We start from the raw sequence: 17,364 nt of genomic DNA, 5'->3' as shown, positions 1-17,364 counted from the left end.
CTGACTCATTGGAAAAAGACCCTGATGCTGGGAAAGATGGAAGGCAGGAGGAGAAGGGGGTGACAGAGGATGAGATGGCTGGATGGCGTCACCGACTCGATGGATATGAGTTTGGGTAGACGCCGGGAGTTGGTGATGGACAGGGAGGCCTGGCGGGCTGCAGGTCATGGGATCACAAAGACTGAGTGACTGAACTGACTGACTGACTACTTGGGATGCCAGACTCTTCCTTCTTCCATCTTCATATCTAGCTTTTTCGAGTTTAACTGTCTATGTTGATTTTCACTATTGGAGCTAACTGATAAGTTTATTAGACAGTTCTGATACAGACATTACAGGATTCCCTGAGGTCAGAATATTTTTATTTATAGCAGAATATGAGTATCCCTTGGTCAGTATTCGTGAATGCTCATGGGAAACACATGATTTGGTCATGAGTGAGGATTGCTAATGTAGCAACACTGATCTTGGATTAGTAGTTTTCATCATGATGGTTTTAGACAGTGGGACTTTTGCAACTTGAACACGTTATTCATTTTAGCTTCTATTTGCCCTGAGTGTATTTAATTAAAAAGCCTATACATGTTTATTATTCAGGTGATACTATTTATAAAACATCCATTTTAAGAAATAGAAGAGAGTACAAAGAAGAAAATTAAAAGCACAATTTCATATCCCAGAGATAGTTCCTTCATGCATTTTGATGCATTTTCTTTTTCTTTTGTTTTATTAAGCACAGTTTTCAATTTGAGTATATTTTCAAATAGATTTTGCTCTCATTTGGAAGGTAAAACCTAATCTGGGTTTCATCTTTCCTAGCAAACATCACCAGGTTTTCTTTTATACGCTTATAATGAGCAGATCTTGTGATCCCTTTCAGCTTTAAATTCAAACCATAAATATGTAAAATTTTGTAAATCGTGGAGCTCAGGAGAACAGCCTCACCAAATCCTTACTGTCCCTGGAGTATTAACTCACTTGGAGATGGTTTATTTTACCATTTACTTTTAAGGGACTGTAGTTGTAGTTAATAAAATAAAAATCAAGCCATTTTTTTCTGAAGAAAAGCAAAAGTTTCATTATCTTGCAGAACATTTGTGTGCCAATGGCCCAAGATTAAAAGATTCAGATTATTAAAGATTAAATTGTTTGTTTCATCGTAAAACAGAGTCAACCACCATGATCTCTATTAATCAAGGGAAACATAAGCATAGATAATCTGAAACAGGATGCAATACAAGACTTATAAAATGCTTTCAGTGGAACAGGTTTTTGCTAATCTGTTTTTCGCTTGCTTGTTAGGATTGATGTCACTATTACTACTGACCAAAGTCTCCCCAAGCTAGCACTAGTATGCATTTCTTGACATCAGGGGGTGTCCAAAGGGCACAGAGTTTTTAAGCAAGGCTGAAATTGAAGTTTGCCTATGGCCACAGTCCAAATGCATATCAAGTTTTAGATTAATCTGCTTTCATTGTGAGGCATGCCTTCCTCTTGGAAGCTATATCCTTCTCAGGCTATTAACTTGATAAGCAGAGGGCAGGGTGCAGACTGAGAGCTTGGGTTACCCTTGAATCAGCAGGCACGAGGGTGTTTGCTGATGCCTCTGTCACTGAATCAGTGTAGTTCCACATTTTTCCATCCTCTTGTTTCTATTCTTTGAGGCTGAAATTGATGTTTTTCTTTTTCTCTTTAATTCTGCGTGTTTGATAGACGCTTTCTTAGTCATGAGCAGGATACTTGAGTATAGGAGAACAATGATGGTCAGAAAACCTAGTGAGCAAGAGTTTGGAATAGGCTGTATACCTTTCTTTCTGGAAGGCACTCTAGTTACCAGAGGGAAGCCATTGTCTGCTTTGTTGGTTTGATGACGACTGTTTTCCCCTTTTCTCTGATTCACTGTTCATTCTTGGTCTCCAGTGTGTAGAGCTGCCAAAGCTGACCTGGTGTTTATGGTGGATGGATCCTGGAGTATTGGTGATGAAAATTTCAATAAGATCATTAACTTCCTGTACAGCACTGTCGGAGCTCTGGACAAGATCGGTGCAGATGGAACCCAAGTAAGGCTGACAGATCAGTCGTTAATTCATTCGATGCATTAAATAATTACTCCAGGCTGTTATTATGGCTACTTGTTGGGGAATATGGGTAAAGAACTATACCGATTTGATCCAAGTCTGAATGAACGACTGGGCAGGTCTGAGTTTAAAATCAGCTCACTGGTGCCTGACGGAGCTGTGCACGGTGCTCATCCTTAAAAGCGAGAGAGCTCAGCAAACCGAGACCTGTCAGAACGGCCGTGTCAGCGTGTGTGTCTCCTGTATACTGGGAGAGAGTAGATACGAGTCTCTGTTCAGGAACATCCAGTATTCTCCTTCTCCTTGCCCTCGAGGACTTTAAAATCTTGAAGGACAGAGGTCATGGCCACAAATGACTGCAGAACAAGCAGGACAGAGAAGACCAATTTATTCATTTGACGAACATTTGTTGAGGGCTTGTTTGGTTAGCACTGTCATCACGGGTACGACAGACCGTCCCCGATTTCATGGAGCTCACATCCTTAATGGCGGGAAGTGGAGGAGGGTGAGAGCCAGACACAAATCAGCAAACACACACATTCACAAGGTCGGGACCCGCGCTTGTGAACTGAGGTTTACATTTACTGGTTGATTTTAAATGGAGAGATTGACAAAGGCTTCTTTGAGGACGTGGCTTCCGAACTGAGGTGTGAGCATCTGATCCCTTTTCCCGACCCAGGGTCGAACCCGGGTCTCCCACACTGCAGGCAGATTCTTTATCGTCTGAGCCATCAGGGAAGCCCAAGAACACTGGGGTGGGTTGCCATGCCCTCCTCCAGGGGATCTTCCCAGCCCAGGGATGGAACCCGCGTCTCTTACCTCTCCTGCATCCACAGGGAGGTTCCTTATCACTAGCGCCACCTGGGAAGCGTTTATATCATAGTGATTAAGAACAGATTTTGAAGTCGAATTACCTGACTTCAACTGTTGGTTCTGCCAGTGGCCACTCTAGTAATCTTGGATGAGTTACTTGACTTTTCCTCAGTTTCTCAATCTGTAAAATGGTAGAATAGTAGCAATTATTTCATAAGCTTGTTTCATAAAGAAATCCTCGTAAAGAATCCAGCTTCGAATCTCTGAGCTTTGTCAAGGGAGAAGACCTCGGCTGCCGTTTCTCCACCTGTCAGATGAGACAGCAGAAGGCCTTCATGCTTCGGGAAAGATTTTTAACCTACTTCCTGAAAGCACTTAGAGAAAAAAATGCTCGTTAAGGTATCGTCAGATTTGGTATGTAGCTTGTGTGAAATTTTAAACCAAGAAATTGTGGACTGGGTTAAAGAAGAAGTGAAAACTATAATTACAATTCTGTTATAGTGTATGCTGCCTGGCCCAGGGGAAGGCTGGATATGCATAAAAGTAAACACCTTCTCTCTTCAGGTTGCCATGGTTCAGTTCACTGATGACCCCAGGACAGAATTTAAACTAAACTCTTACAAAACCAAAGAGACTCTTCTTGATGCAATTAAGCATATCTCATACAAAGGGGGAAATACAAAAACAGGTAAGACCCCCAAAAGCCCAGCTAAAACCCAAAGTAATTGTTACTAATTATATAAATGATTTTTTGAAGCATACTAATATAGATTTTTTTTAAAAAAAAGACTTTTCATTGATGAAAGAACTTCGTTGCTTCTCTTCCATCTCCAGCAACACAAAAGTGGAAGGAATCAAACTGAACTGTTGCCTTCCTTTGTTTCAGGAAAAGCGATCAAGCATGTCCGAGATAGCTTGTTTACTGCAGAGTCAGGAACCAGAAGAGGCATCCCCAGGGTCATCGTGGTTATAACTGACGGAAGGTCGCAAGATGACGTGAACAAAATCTCCAGAGAGATGCAGTCAGACGGTAAGCTCTACACAGATAAGTAATAGTAGCTACCAAGGGTTCCTCGGTGGCCGGGTGGTAGAGAATCCGCGTGCCCATCCAAAGATCTGGGTTGGGAAGTTCCCCTGGAGAAGGAAGTGCAAACCACGTCAGTATTCCTTGCCTGGGAAACCTCCTGGACTGAGGAGCCTGGCGGGCTGCAGTCCACGGGGTCGCAAAAGGGTTGACACAACCCAGGACTCAGCAGCAGCAGCAGCGGCACGATGACACTGTTGGCCTTGCGGTGTTCTGAATGTGCATTTATAGGCTGCATCAGCGTGGCTACGTGTTTCTAAGTCTGCACAATGTGATTTTAAAAGTACTTTCCAGGTTGCAAATCTCTTATCTCGCTGTGTTTTCTCTAAGACGCTTGTTACATACAGGATGCTCTATTAGGAGAAACTCCATCAATTAAGTGCAGTACAGGGCTTTACTGGCGGTCGAGGGGTTAAGGCTCTATGCTTCCAATGCAGGGAACACAGGTTCCATTCCGGCCGCAGAGCATGGCCGAGAAAAGAAGGAAAACTAAGTGCCATACTATGAAAAGAACCAGGGGAGGGAACCCGGTCACAGAAACCGTTCAGCCTCAGCTTTCTCGTCTGTCAAATGGAGAACACAAAATGAAGATTACACCCTGTAAGACCGACACGGCACAGACTAGCCTAATAGGAATTTGTCGAACATTGGACTGTGACCCACCTCGGGCTTCTAAGCCTGTTAATGTCTCAGTTTCTACTTCTGAAAAAAAAATAATTGAGATAAAGTTTCTGTTTCAACTGCACTTTATCCCGTAAATACAAAACTCATTATTAATAATATGCAAACATAGCGATGTTACTCAAAAAGTAACTATTTTGTCTCGAGCACTAGCTCTCCTAAGCCTGTCTAAAATGGAAACTCTCTCTGAGGAATGATGGGTTAATTACTGTATGGTGAATTATGTGCATGCACATTTCTGATGAACTGTGAAGGGTGAATTATCCACCCCCCTGGGCCTCCTAAATAAACACATTTTAAACATGCAGATATGTCTTGCATTGCATTATTTGTTTTTGGTGCAGTTTAAACTCATCAGAAATCTGTTTCCCTTTCCCCACAGGCTACAGCATTTTTGCGGTCGGCGTGGCTGATGCGGATTACTCGGAGCTGGTTAGCATCGGCAGCAAGCCCAGTGCCCGGCACGTCTTCTTTGTGGATGACTTCGACGCCTTTAAGAAAATTGAAGATGAGTTGATTACTTTTGTCTGCGAAACTGCATCAGCAAGTTAGTTCTTTGGAATTTGCCCTTACGTTGCTTGAAGGCTGAGATATTTATCCTGGTTAAACGATGAGTCCCATCCTGATCTGAAGGGAAAAAACGACTTGGAGAGCTGTTTGTTTTGTAGACATAGTTCTGTGGTTTAGAGTGTGTGGAAGTGAACCTCCACTCTCCCAGGTCCAGAGTTTAGGTTGATAAAGACTTTCTCGGAAAAGATGAGAATCTGCATTTGAAAGAAACTCTCTTAAACATCTGTGGCAGACAGTTTTAAAAAATGTGTTAGGTCTGCTCATCAGGGTAACACACTTGGAGAGAAACTCTTCCCAGTACATGCTCTCAAGTGACCACCATCCATCTTAACAGACCCAGGAGATGGGAAGGAAGCTGGGACTTTGGTTTTAACAGAAGTGAGAGTGTTTCAGTCTTTACTGCTGCTGCTGCTAAGTTGCTTCAGTTGTGTCCGACTCTGTGCAACCCCATAGACGGCAGCCCACCAGGCTCCCCCGTCCCTGGGATTCTCCAGGCAAGAACACTGGAGTAGGTTGCCATTTCCTTAGGAATCCACAAAAAGCCATAGCCACATCTGGTTTGGATTCCTTCTACACTTGACTTCCATAAAGATTATGTTAGCTTCCTGTTTTCAGGACAACGGAAGAATATGTTTGGAAAATATCTAAATTAGGGTTTTATCTTCTTTGTTTTGTCTTCCAGCCTGCCCACTGGTGCATAAGGATGGCATTGACCTTGCAGGTATGCAGAATCAGGAATTTTCCAATACAAAGTATATTAATTAACTCCTTTTTAGGGTCCAGATTTTTTAAATCCTTAATAGACTAATTTTGAAATTTAAAATCCTAATGTGCCTATTTATTCTCTCTCTCTCTTTTTAAGGATTTAAGATGATGGAAATGTTTGGTTTGGTTGAAAAGGAGTTTTCTTCGGTGGAAGGGGTCTCCATGGAGCCTGGAACCTTCAACGTGTATCCTTGTTATCAACTTCATAAAGATGCCCTGGTTTCCCAGCCAACCAAGTATGTTTCCACTGCAAGATACTAAAGCCAATTATTGTTTATTATATCTCAGTGCGTAAATGAAATCAACTTGTTAAAATCATAATTTCAGTGATAATTCCCAGCAGAATTTCCCACGGTGCATAGAGCAGATGATATTTAGATTTCTTTAAAAACATCAGACTCACGTATAAGGCTGGTTGAACTTTCCTATCTGTTGATCTGAGAAAAATATAAAGATAGTTAATGCTTGCACATCACTGCCGTGTACCAGTGAGAGTGGTAGTCACACAGTCGTGTCTGACTCTTTTGATCCCACGGACTGAGGCCCGCCAGGCTCCTCTGTCCTTGGGATTCTCCAGGCAAGAACACTGCAGTGGGTTGCCCTGCCTTCTCCGGGGCTATGTACCAGGCATCGTTCTAAATGCTTATATATAGTGGCTCACTCACACCCCCCAAGAACTGTATGAGGTAGAGTCATTCGTTATCTCGATTTTACAAATAGTGAAAGTAAAGCACAGAGGAGCTAAATGACCTGAGTGAGATCGTGCAGTTTGTTGAGGATCATGCCAGGATTTGTACCTGGCAATCAGGCCCTGGAACCCACACCCTGAACCACTTTACTTACTAGAGGCATGAATTCAGGGGGTTTTTATCCTTGAGAAGTCACAAAAGCAACTCCATATAGTTGATGTAAAAATCATATTATCTAGTCACTGCACAGTCTGTGATGTGTGGAGGGGTTCCTAGGACCATTTTCAGCAGTTCTGCAAACTCCAGACGTACTTGAGTTTCAATTCAGGTCAGTCACTCAGTCGTGTCTGACTCTGCAACCCCTTGGACTGCAGCATGACAGGCCTCCCTGTCCATCACCAACTCCCAGAGCTTGCTCAAACTCATGTCCATTGAGTTGGTGATGCCATCCAACCATCTCAACCTCTGTCGTCCCCTTCTCCTCCTGCCTTCAATCTTTCCCAGCATCAGGGTCTTTTCCAATGAGTCAGCTCTTCGCATCAGGTGGCCCAAGTATTGGAGCTTAAGCAACAGTCCTTCCAATGAATATTCAGGGTTGATTTCCTTTAGGATTGACTGATTGGATCTCCTTGCAGTCCAAGGGACTCTCAAGAGTCTTCTCCAATACCACAGTTCAAAAGCATCAATTCTTCGGCGCTCAGCTTTCTTTATAGTCCAACTCTCACGTCAAAAGTAGGAATTCCTGGTTTAAGGGGTCATCTCTCAAGACGTCATCTGCTTCTTTACATTCCAAATCAATATTTGTTTTTGTCTCAAAATGCCTTCAGTATTTTAATATGAAACATTTTTCATGTACATACTTTGATATTTTGATACAGTGTGCATATGTGCATGTAAAAGTGGGGGGAGATGATATTCAAGAAGTAAATTCATCTGTCCAGTGTATAGACCAGTTGCTTTTCTGGCATCTTCCAGAATATTCTTTGTTGGATCTGAGCCTATGGCAGTACTGTGTGTGGTTTTAGATAAATCCAACGTCTGACATTACCTTTCCGCAGATTCTCTTTTTTCACATTGTCTAGGGGTGAATAGTAAATAGATATTTGAAAGTCATTCCTGGAGGCCTGGCCAAAATGAGAACTGCCGTTTCTACAGTCGTCCGCTGCTCCCCTGGACTGGTCATGCCGTCAGCAGTGTCCTTGTCCTCCACCTGGCTAACTCCAGTCATTGGTTCCCAGCCCCCATCTCTCTCCGTCTGTCTCCAGCCTTCGGCAGAGCTGAGCACAGCCTCCTCCTGACTTCCCGCACTCCTTGAGTCTCTGTTTGCCTTGCAGACTGTGCGTCTGCGGTGCTGGCTCGTCTGCGGCACTGGCTCCTCTTCCCTCTACCTCTTGGTGCTGGCGGACCAGCACTTGTGTGCGGCCTCCTTGTTTTTTCTGTCTATTCCTATTTCCTGGCGATCTTTTCAGTATCACGGTGTTGAACGCCGACTATATGCCAAGGACTCCTGAATTTGTATTTATATATTGCCCCTAATTTTTTTTGGCAACACTGTGCAGCATGTGGGATCTTAGTTCCCTGACCAGGTACTGAACCCACACCCGCTGCAGTGGAAGCTTGGGATCTTAACCGCCAGACCACCAGGGAAGTCCCTACTTCCCCAAATCTAGACCTACGTATTCAATTGCTTCCCAGGTGGCGCTAGTGGTAAAGAACCTGCCTGCCAGTGCAGGAGACAGAAGAGACGTGGGTTCAGTCCCTGGGTTGGGAAGACCCCCTGGAGGAGGGCATGGCAGCCCACTCCAGTATCCTTGCCTGGAGAGTCCCATGGACAGAGGAGCCTGGCGGGCTACAGTCCATAGGGTGGTAAAGTCCGACACGACTGAAGCGAGTTAGCACGCTTGCAGTTGCTTACTAGACAACATCCCTGCTCCTCTCTTTAGAGCCAGCCTCACCTACAACCTTTTATGTCTCAATGACGACTACATCTGACAAGTTTCTTAGGCAAAGAAGCCAGACTCCTCCCATTCTCTTAGGCCTCACATCCGTCTGCCATGGAGTCCTCTCGTGTGGCTTCTCACCACCCTCGCTGTCGCCGCCCTGATACGAGCCACCACCACCTGCCTCTTTCCACCATCATCGCTGCAGCCTCCTGTCTTCCTCCTGCTACCCCACCTTCCTAGGGTCTCTTCTCTAACAGCAGTCGGGGTGATGGTTTATAAATGTTCACATCAGATCGTGTCACTCCAAAATCTGCCAGCGATTCCCATTCCCCTTGGAGTAAAAGTCAGAGCTCTTGAGTGGCCAAAGGGCCCTACATTATCTGGATAGCTGTTACCTCTTTGACTTCACCTCTTGTCTCTTAGTCTATGCTCAAAAAGTATCTTTGCACTGGCTGGATGTCTTCATCTCCTATGAGTTTTTCTTCAAATGTAACCTTCTCAATGAAATGTTGTTGTTTAATCACTGTGTCCAACTCTTTGCAGCCCTGTGGACTGTAGCCCACCGGGCTCCTCTGTCCATGGAATCCTCCAGGCAAAAATACTGGAGTGGATCTTGTTTCCTTCTCCAACCTTCTCAATGAACCTTTGCTCAAATAGTAATCCTCTCAATGAATCTTCTAAGTAAACCCAATGCTGAAAACTTTAATTAAAATTCCAAAATAATGCACTTTAGCATTTCTAATCCCCATTGTGCTACTCTTGTTGTTTTTGATGGCACTTATTACCTTCTAATATACTGTGTAATTCACCCTGCTCAGGTTTAAGTGCTTATACAAGGGTTCCTTGCAAGTTCAATTCACTGATGTATCTTTAATGTGTATTACCATGTCTGGTAATTTGTAAGCACTCAACAAATGTTGAATGAATGAATACATACATACATACATACATACATATTTAATGTATGCAAATCAAATTTTCACTTTTTAAATTTTTTTAATTGAAGGATAATCCTTCACAGAATTTTGTTGTTTTCTGTCAAACATCAACATGAATCAGCCATTGGTGTACATATGTTCCCTCCCTCTTGACCTCCCTAAACTTTCACTTTTAAATTCACACTAAATTCCCACCTAACTCATCACATATTTGTTAATTTAATTAATACATATTATGGGTCTCATATATAACTAAAAGGCTACATTGCTGCTTGAGGGGAGATCTTTAAAGTATGTAAGCGACCCACCTGATTGTTAGAAAGTTGCGGGGTGTTGCAGGCGGGGCCCCTCTGTCCATGGGTTCTCCAGGCAAGGATACTGGAGGGGGCTGCCATGCCCTCCTGCAGGGGATCTTCCCCACCCAGGAATGGAGCCCAAGTCTCCTGCATTGCAGGTGGACACCAGGAAAGCCCCCCAATCACCCCCGCAAAAGACTGTAGATAAACATGATTTATAGTACTAAAACTCGAAACTACTTAATTGTTTAATAAGAAGTGACTGGTCAGATAAATTATGGAATAGCCAAACCAGCAAAGGTTGTACAAATATTAAATATCATGCGCTTTAAAATATTTAAGGAAATATGAACTATATAGTAAACGATGCTAAGAAAAGAAAGGGGCAAAATTATATAAATTGGACAAATACTTACAGACATTCTTTAAAGACTGGAGGGAAATGCATGACCCCAAAAGAAGGATCACTTCCAAATGGGGTTAATGGTGATGTTTATTTTCTTCTCTGTTTCTTCACGTGTTGATAAAGAAAAAGATATTTTTTCATTTCAAATAGTGAAAGTGTATTTGCCTTTATAATCAGATAAATGGCTTCTTGAAGAGGGATACAATAAAATATGCTCTTTTCTTTCCATTTTTCAGATACTTACATCCAGAAGGATTGCCCTCTGACTATACAATCAGTATTCTATTCCGGATTCTTCCTGATACTCCAGAGGAGCCCTTTGCTCTTTGGGAGATTTTAAATAAAAATTCTGACCCGCTGGTTGGAGTCATTTTAGACAGTGAGTACATTTACTTACAGACATTCGCACACACAGGCATGGGCTGTGTGCGTGGTGTCGTCTTGCCTGTCTTGTGTGTGTTAGTGTGTACAAGTAACTCACTTGTTTAAGCCATCAGTCCATACTAGTAATGGACTGTGTTGACAGTGAGTCATTCATTCCTCTACTCAGGCTTTCAACAAATATTCCCTGAGGCCCTACTGTGTGCTGACGCCAGGTTCTGGAATTCAGTAGGGAGCGAGGCAAAAAGAGATCCGTCCTGCGATGGGGAGACTGTAGGGAGGCCAGGGTTGGTGCCAGGAGGGTCAGTGGGAGGGCTGGGGTCAGAGGTCACTTCTGTGAGGAAATGGTAAATGTTGCATGCTTCTTCCGGGTTCCTGGACCCAATTCCAACATACGAGCTGGGTCTGGGGAGTGTCGGGGCGCTTCTCACACTACCCCAGGCCGTTCTTGGGCAGCAGCCGGTATCTGAGAATTCGGCTTCGGTCGGACACTGTGTACCCGCAGGTGTTCTTGGACCCCCAGGCAGAGGATGGCTCCTACACGACGGCCTTCCTGCCCCAGTTCCGCCAGCAGCGGCAGGATCAGTCTGTTAGTGCAGGTTGGAGGTGCCAGCAGCCACCTCCAGCCCAGGAGGCCACTTGCTCGTCCAGATTGTCTCCTGTGCTTGTGACCCACAGTCTATAAATCAGAGGGTGCCACAGATTCCTCCTCGGGTTTTAATAATTTGCTAGAGTGGCTCACAGAACTCAGAGAAACATTTTACCTACAGCACTGGGTTACCAAAAAAGGGAAAAGAAAGTGAAAGCGAAGTTGCTCAGTCGTGTCCGACTCTCTGTGACCCGAGGTTCCTCCATCGGCTGGTAACCAACGGTTACCAGCGCATTATAAAATGCTCTAACTCAGAAACAATGGGCTGGAGCAAGGCCTGGGGAGGGGAGGGGGCTTCCAGGTCCACCCTGCACCACCTCCCAGCAGCTCCGTGTGGTCACCAGCCCAGAGTCTCTCTGGACCCCATCCTTCTGGGTTTTTGTGGAGGCTTCATTACACAGGAAAGATTAGTTAAGTCACTGGCCATTGGCAATTGAACTCAGTCTCCAATGCCTCTCCCCTCCGTAGAAGTTGAGTTGGGAGCCTGGGTTCTAACTCTCTCAGCACAGGATTGCTTTTCCAGGCAACCAGCCCGCATCCTTAGGTGACCCGAGGGCTTTCCGAAAGCTGCCTTATTAACATAACAAAGGCGCATGTATTGCTCTCTCCACAGGAAATTCCGAGGGTTTCGGGAACTGTGAGCGGACCGTAGACAAAGACCTAGTATACATGGGAAATATGTTTTGGTCATCTGAATGGGAAACGTCTCTTTCTTTTAAGTCACAATGTCACAGTACCTCTCTCCTATCAGAGGAAAAAGGCCAGGTTGGCAAGCAGTATGTTTGGGGAAGAATCCTGGGATGGAAATATACATTTGAAAATGGTATTGATGGGTGTGTGAAGTTTAAGTCCCAATACTGGGTCAGAGCATCGTAAGAGGAGTCTAGAAAGGAGAGAGAGCAGTTGTGAAGAATGAGAAATTCCGTTGTTGGGAGGTTGGAAAGTTGAGGAGGAAACAAGGAAGGAAACTTCTTAACATTTGTTCTTGGAAGTCACAAATGAGGATCACTTAAGAGAATTCTCAAGTTTTGGGTTAACGTCCCTGAGTTTTCTATATGTATTTTTAGTGTAAAATTTCCAGTCAAGCTGGGATCCAAAATTTGGTGACTGTTATTAGGTACTGACTCAAACATTTGGATAAGGAAAGTATTTTAAGCTTATTTCCAAGTAGTGTTTGTTAAAAGACCTTTTAGTACATGGAAATAAATCAGCAGCTAAACATTGAAAGCATTTTGCTTTGATACTGAAACTAAGGCAAAGCTGTAGATTAAAAAGGTGTAAGCTGCTAACTATACACAGCCAGGACTTGAAAACAAAGAAGTCTTTTGAGACGATCAATACTTGCTCCTTTTGAAAACCAAATGAAAAATTAAATTGTAACCTGGGGCTGAATTAGTGAGAAAAATATTCTTTTTTTTTTTTGTAATAAAATGTTCCTTGTAACATGAAGTACTCAAGAGTAGAAGGTCTTTGTTTATTTGTTTGTTCATAATGTTCACAATAAAAGACACATTGGATTATGACTATTTCAGAGAGGTGTAAGTTACATGTCCTGAGAGAACTGGTTGCTTCAGTGGTTAAATAAGGCAGAGTCTGGTTTTTATTTCTTAACATTTTATTACTGAATTAGGTCCTGTGAACCCTGCTCGGGCCCTAGCCCATTCCAGACTCTCTGCCCCAGATCCGGGAGGGTTCCTTTTTCATTCTGGCTTAAGTAGGCAAATGGGAAACCTGAGCTTTATTCAGTGACCAAGAATGGAGAAGCAGGGACCAAGTTCACAGATCAGTTTCTCACCCCCCTGGGCAGAGAGATTTAGAAAGTAAAGACAAAGACAAGAGGAGAGGCATCTGCCTGAGTCCACAGGGAAGTGCTGTGCTTAGTCGCTCAGTCGTGTCCGACTCTGCGACCCCATGGACTGTAGCCCATCAGGCTCCTCTGTCCATGGGACTCTCCAGGCAGGAGTACTGGAGTGAGTTGCCGTGCCCTCCTCCAGCCCCCCTCCGCCCTTGGCAAAAGGGGCAGGGCTTTTGCCAAGGGCATGGTCCTTAATGGCTGCCAGTTAGCAAGTGTGTCATTTCCTATGCTAATATAGTACAATATCCATTTTCTTGGAGAAGGAAATGGCAGCCCACTCCACTATTCTTGCCTGGAGAATCCCATCGACAGAGGAGCCTGGTAGGCTACAGTCCATGGGGTCGCAAAGAGTCGAACGCTACTGAGCAACTTCACTTTCTTTTTTCAAAGTAAAATCAAACTGTAATGAGACTTACAGTCTGTTGGAGGTCAGATTTATCGCCATTTTGGTCCCAGCTGCTGCTTTTTTCTTTTTCTATAGCTTCCTTCCTTATCTCTGGGCCCTTTCACTTAAAGATTTATGTTCACTCCTGCTCAAGGTGGGGAGTTGGCAGGTTTTGAGCAAGGATATTCCTGCTAAAGGTGGGGCTAGAGGGTTGATGAGTTTTGAGCAAAGATCAGGAACATCTCTGGTAACAATTTGATTAGCTTCTTTCTTCCTTTTGGTCTGCCTCCACTTCCAACTTCAGACCGTGCTTTCCCAAAATGGTGATGGCAATGCATACAGGCAGGGAGGTACGGAGGAAGCAGGAATGTCGGGCCCCGCCTCACCATCCCTGCATGGTTCACTCGGTTAGTTTGGCCAATTGAAAGCCTAGGGCCTTCCAAGGCCGTTTCGTTACCCACTCACCACTTTAAAACACAGCTTCAAACAATGGTTATATTGTTTTGAGTTGACTTTTTAAAAAATTACCCATTTTAATACTTTCTAGAATATTTTTAATCTTTTATTTTGTTTGATTAGATGGTGGGAAAACCCTAACATATTTCAACTATGACTACAGTGGGGATTTTCAGACTGTTACTTTTGAAGGACCTGAAATTAGGAAAATTTTCTATGGAAGCTTTCACAAGGTGAGTAATGCCTTGTATGTGTATATATATATATTCTTTATTCTATTTACTGCAGGCCAAGCAACAGAGAAGTGCAAAAAAAAAAACAAAAACAAAATCAAAAACATCGTGCTTTGGATTTCCTATAGTAAGAATTACCTGTGGGGCTTGTGAACTGCCCAGATATTCTGATATGGTAGTTCTGGGATGGGATCCTAAAACATATGTTTTTATCCAGCACCCCAGGAGATTTGATAGTGTCAGGAGGAAGACATTTTCCACTGTTCTTCTAGGTTCTTCTGGCTGGTCTAAGAATCAAATTAATGGGAGAAACTCAAAAGTTTAATAACATATATGCTTGGGGGAGACCCAGGAAAACTGAGTAACTCACCAAAATAGCCAAAACCTTACTTAGGTACCATCTTCAGCTAAAGACAAAAGAGGATTATGCAAGCAGTGGTTTGGGTTTGGACTTCAAAAGGAAGGAAGACAATTCACATGGAGATGGAAAGCAAATGTTTAGTAACTAAATGAGTCAATGGGACACAGATTCCGCTCCACACACACACCTAGCCATATTCTTTGCAGATATTGCTGTAATAGCCCTGTTCTGGGAGCAGACCTTCCGTCTAAATTCTTTTAGGCAGTTAACATGAAGCTCAAAGTTTCTTTCTGAGTCTTTTGGACCTTGGTTATTTTCAGCTTGAAATAATCTGCTTTCTAAAGAGACATTTTGGACCGGCAAATTTTGGTCTCCTATCATAGAAGTGGTCCAGTTCATACTTTGAGGAACCATGTAGCAGAGGGTAATGTATTACTAAGTAGATAGTTGTAAATTCCCTACAGTATGTGTTATGTGGAAAGGATTGCTGGTCTACCTGGCCACCAATGGTGTTAAAGTACCAGCAGCCAAATCATGTTAAAATATGTAGACAGATTGCACTGAGACAGCCCGTCACTGCCACTGTATGGTAAGTTGCCCTGAGGAAGAATTTTGTAAGCCTGACATTCCTCCTCCTCCTAAGTCACTTCAGTCGTGTCCAACTCTGTGCGACCCCATAGACGGCAGCCCACCAGGCTCCCTCGTCCCTGGGATTCTCCAGGCAAGAACACTGGAGTGGGGCGCCACTTCCTTCTCCAATGCATGAAAGCGAAAAGTGAAAGTGAAGTCGCTCAGTTGTGTCCGACCCTCAGCGACCCCATGGACTGCAGCCTTCCAGGCTCCTCCATCCATGGGATTTTCCAGGCAAGAGTACTGGAGTGGGGTGCCATTGCCTTCTCCATGCCTGACATTAGTTGCTCTTATTCTAACCTGTGATAGAGCTCTGCTCCTTTGTGTTTCACATCTGTGAAACATTTTGTTTTGGTGATCACTGCAGTAGACAGCCTTCCTTCCAAAATTTACTGTTTCCTTTGCAGTGAATAATCCCACTGATATCTGGGCTGTTAAAAAATGCAACACCAAGAGTGCCCGAGAGCAGAGCATTTACTCAGTGGTGTTGCAAAAACCTTGCATCTTGGCCATACCCATCTTGTCCTGTCGGAGGCAGGGAAGGGGTGTCACACAGCAGTCTTCATCTTGGCTTCTGTTTCCTGACAGGATGTGGTCAGATCTGTCTATTCTATACAACTTTGCTACCTTCTGGGGTTTTGAATACCATCACTATATAAGAACAACTGCATAACAAAATTCTCTCATTTTTGCGTAAGAAACGTTGCATAAAAATATTTTTTTCTTGTTACTAGGACTGTAAACCACAGTGTCTTAAATAAGGATCTCAGAAACACGTGAGATGCACGTGATTTATTAGTGTATGCTTCCAAATAGTCCCATTAGCATTTCTTTGGAATTACTGTCATGTATATATCAGCTTCCTCTAGAGATGATTTTTTCTTGGTGAGACAGTCACAGAGTAGTCAAAAATATTACAGAGGAAATGAAAAGCATTGAGATTCCAGTAGTGTTTACAAAAACCCATAGAGATGGCATCCGAATGTGGGGTAGTCATGGAAGTGGTTTAGAGTAGAACCTTTCTTCTCAAGCAAAGTGCTTAAGGAGACAGAACTCCTTTTCTTCCCTTGCATATTTTTTGGTGATGAGTCATGCAATTATGTAAATGTGTTTGGTATTTTCTCCTGCTTCTTACCTTTTAAAACATTTTTACTTTTATCAGCTACATATTGTTGTCAGCAAGACTTTGGCCAAAGTGGTTATTGACTGCAAGCAAGTGGGTGAGAAGGCAATAAACGCATCATCTAATATCACGCTGGATGGTGTTGAAGTCCTGGGGAGAATGGTTCGATCAAGAGGCCCAAACGGAAACTCTGCACCAGTGAGTGGATAAACAAATGAATCTGTGTTAAGGGAAAAAATTCTCCTAAAATATGATTATGTATTTTCCAGGGGAAGAGCTTGGTAAAGGCATAGATGGAGAGCGTGATGGTGAATGATAGTTGATGAATGATAAGTAAATAGATAACGAATGAATGAATGAAGTGCAAATGAATGAGATGAATTCATTTAAATGGATTAAAACGCGAACATTCGAAGCTCTTGCAATACGCTTCTGCTGTATTATATGGAGAGTGCTCCAGAAATAGACTAGTTTGTTTTCTAAATGAAAATTTTAACAGTAAGATATTTTTAAAATTCAAATAAAATACTGTGGCATAAATGGTTGGTTCATGAGAATCAAAACTGTGGATGAACCTCATTTATATGACCAGATCCAAATCCATATAAAACATGTTATTATTATACATGGGAAATTGACATAAACCTCTCACGTGGGTTAGATTTGGGCATTTTATAACTAGGTCCTTGCTATTGCTAATGTCAAGTTAACCCTTTTTATCGTTAATAATAAGGGATAATAATATTTTATCATTAATATTTAAATAACATCATTTTAAGATATATTTTTTATCATAGTTTTTTAATCATGGATTTTAAGATCAAGAGACTTCAAATTGGCAAAGAAATCACATTCTTTTCAGTTCATGCCTACAAAAAAGAGCAGTGAGCACAAACTTTTGTTTTAAGACCACACATTCACAGCTAATTAGCAGCATTCTCTAATTTGAGTCATTCTATAATTAGAACCAATTAACCTGGAGGGAATTTTATTCTTGTAAGCAATTCCAAATATTCACATCTACACTT

General features: G+C 42.9%; 1 protein-coding gene across 6 annotated transcripts in view; it reads left to right on the top strand.

Moving 5' to 3' along the window:
- Positions 1-17,364, top strand: part of COL14A1 (collagen type XIV alpha 1 chain) — a 236,029-nt gene that overhangs the window by 133,856 nt on the left and 84,809 nt on the right. For all 6 annotated transcript variants that reach the window (XR_015140401.1, XR_015140400.1, XR_015140402.1 and 3 more), the window contains exons 26-34: positions 1,921-2,060; positions 3,456-3,579; positions 3,778-3,921; positions 5,039-5,203; positions 5,909-5,947; positions 6,089-6,227; positions 10,500-10,642; positions 14,113-14,222; positions 16,376-16,534. Coding sequence is in view for 3 of the 6 variants with exons in the window: in XM_086335693.1 (XP_086191819.1) it covers positions 1,921-2,060; positions 3,456-3,579; positions 3,778-3,921; positions 5,039-5,203; positions 5,909-5,947; positions 6,089-6,227; positions 10,500-10,642; positions 14,113-14,222; positions 16,376-16,534 (1,163 nt within the window). In the remaining 3 variants the exon portion in view is untranslated. The remainder of the gene's footprint in view (positions 1-1,920; positions 2,061-3,455; positions 3,580-3,777; positions 3,922-5,038; positions 5,204-5,908; positions 5,948-6,088; positions 6,228-10,499; positions 10,643-14,112; positions 14,223-16,375; positions 16,535-17,364) is intronic.

This window comes from Bos grunniens, chromosome 14, assembly GCF_055505025.1.
Source record: "Bos grunniens cultivar Pamir isolate PY7600 chromosome 14, Bosgru_T2T1.0, whole genome shotgun sequence".
Classification (NCBI taxonomy): Eukaryota; Metazoa; Chordata; class Mammalia; order Artiodactyla; family Bovidae; genus Bos; species Bos grunniens.
Note: the sequence above shows the minus strand (reverse complement) of the source record. Positions and strands in the feature narration are given on the sequence as shown.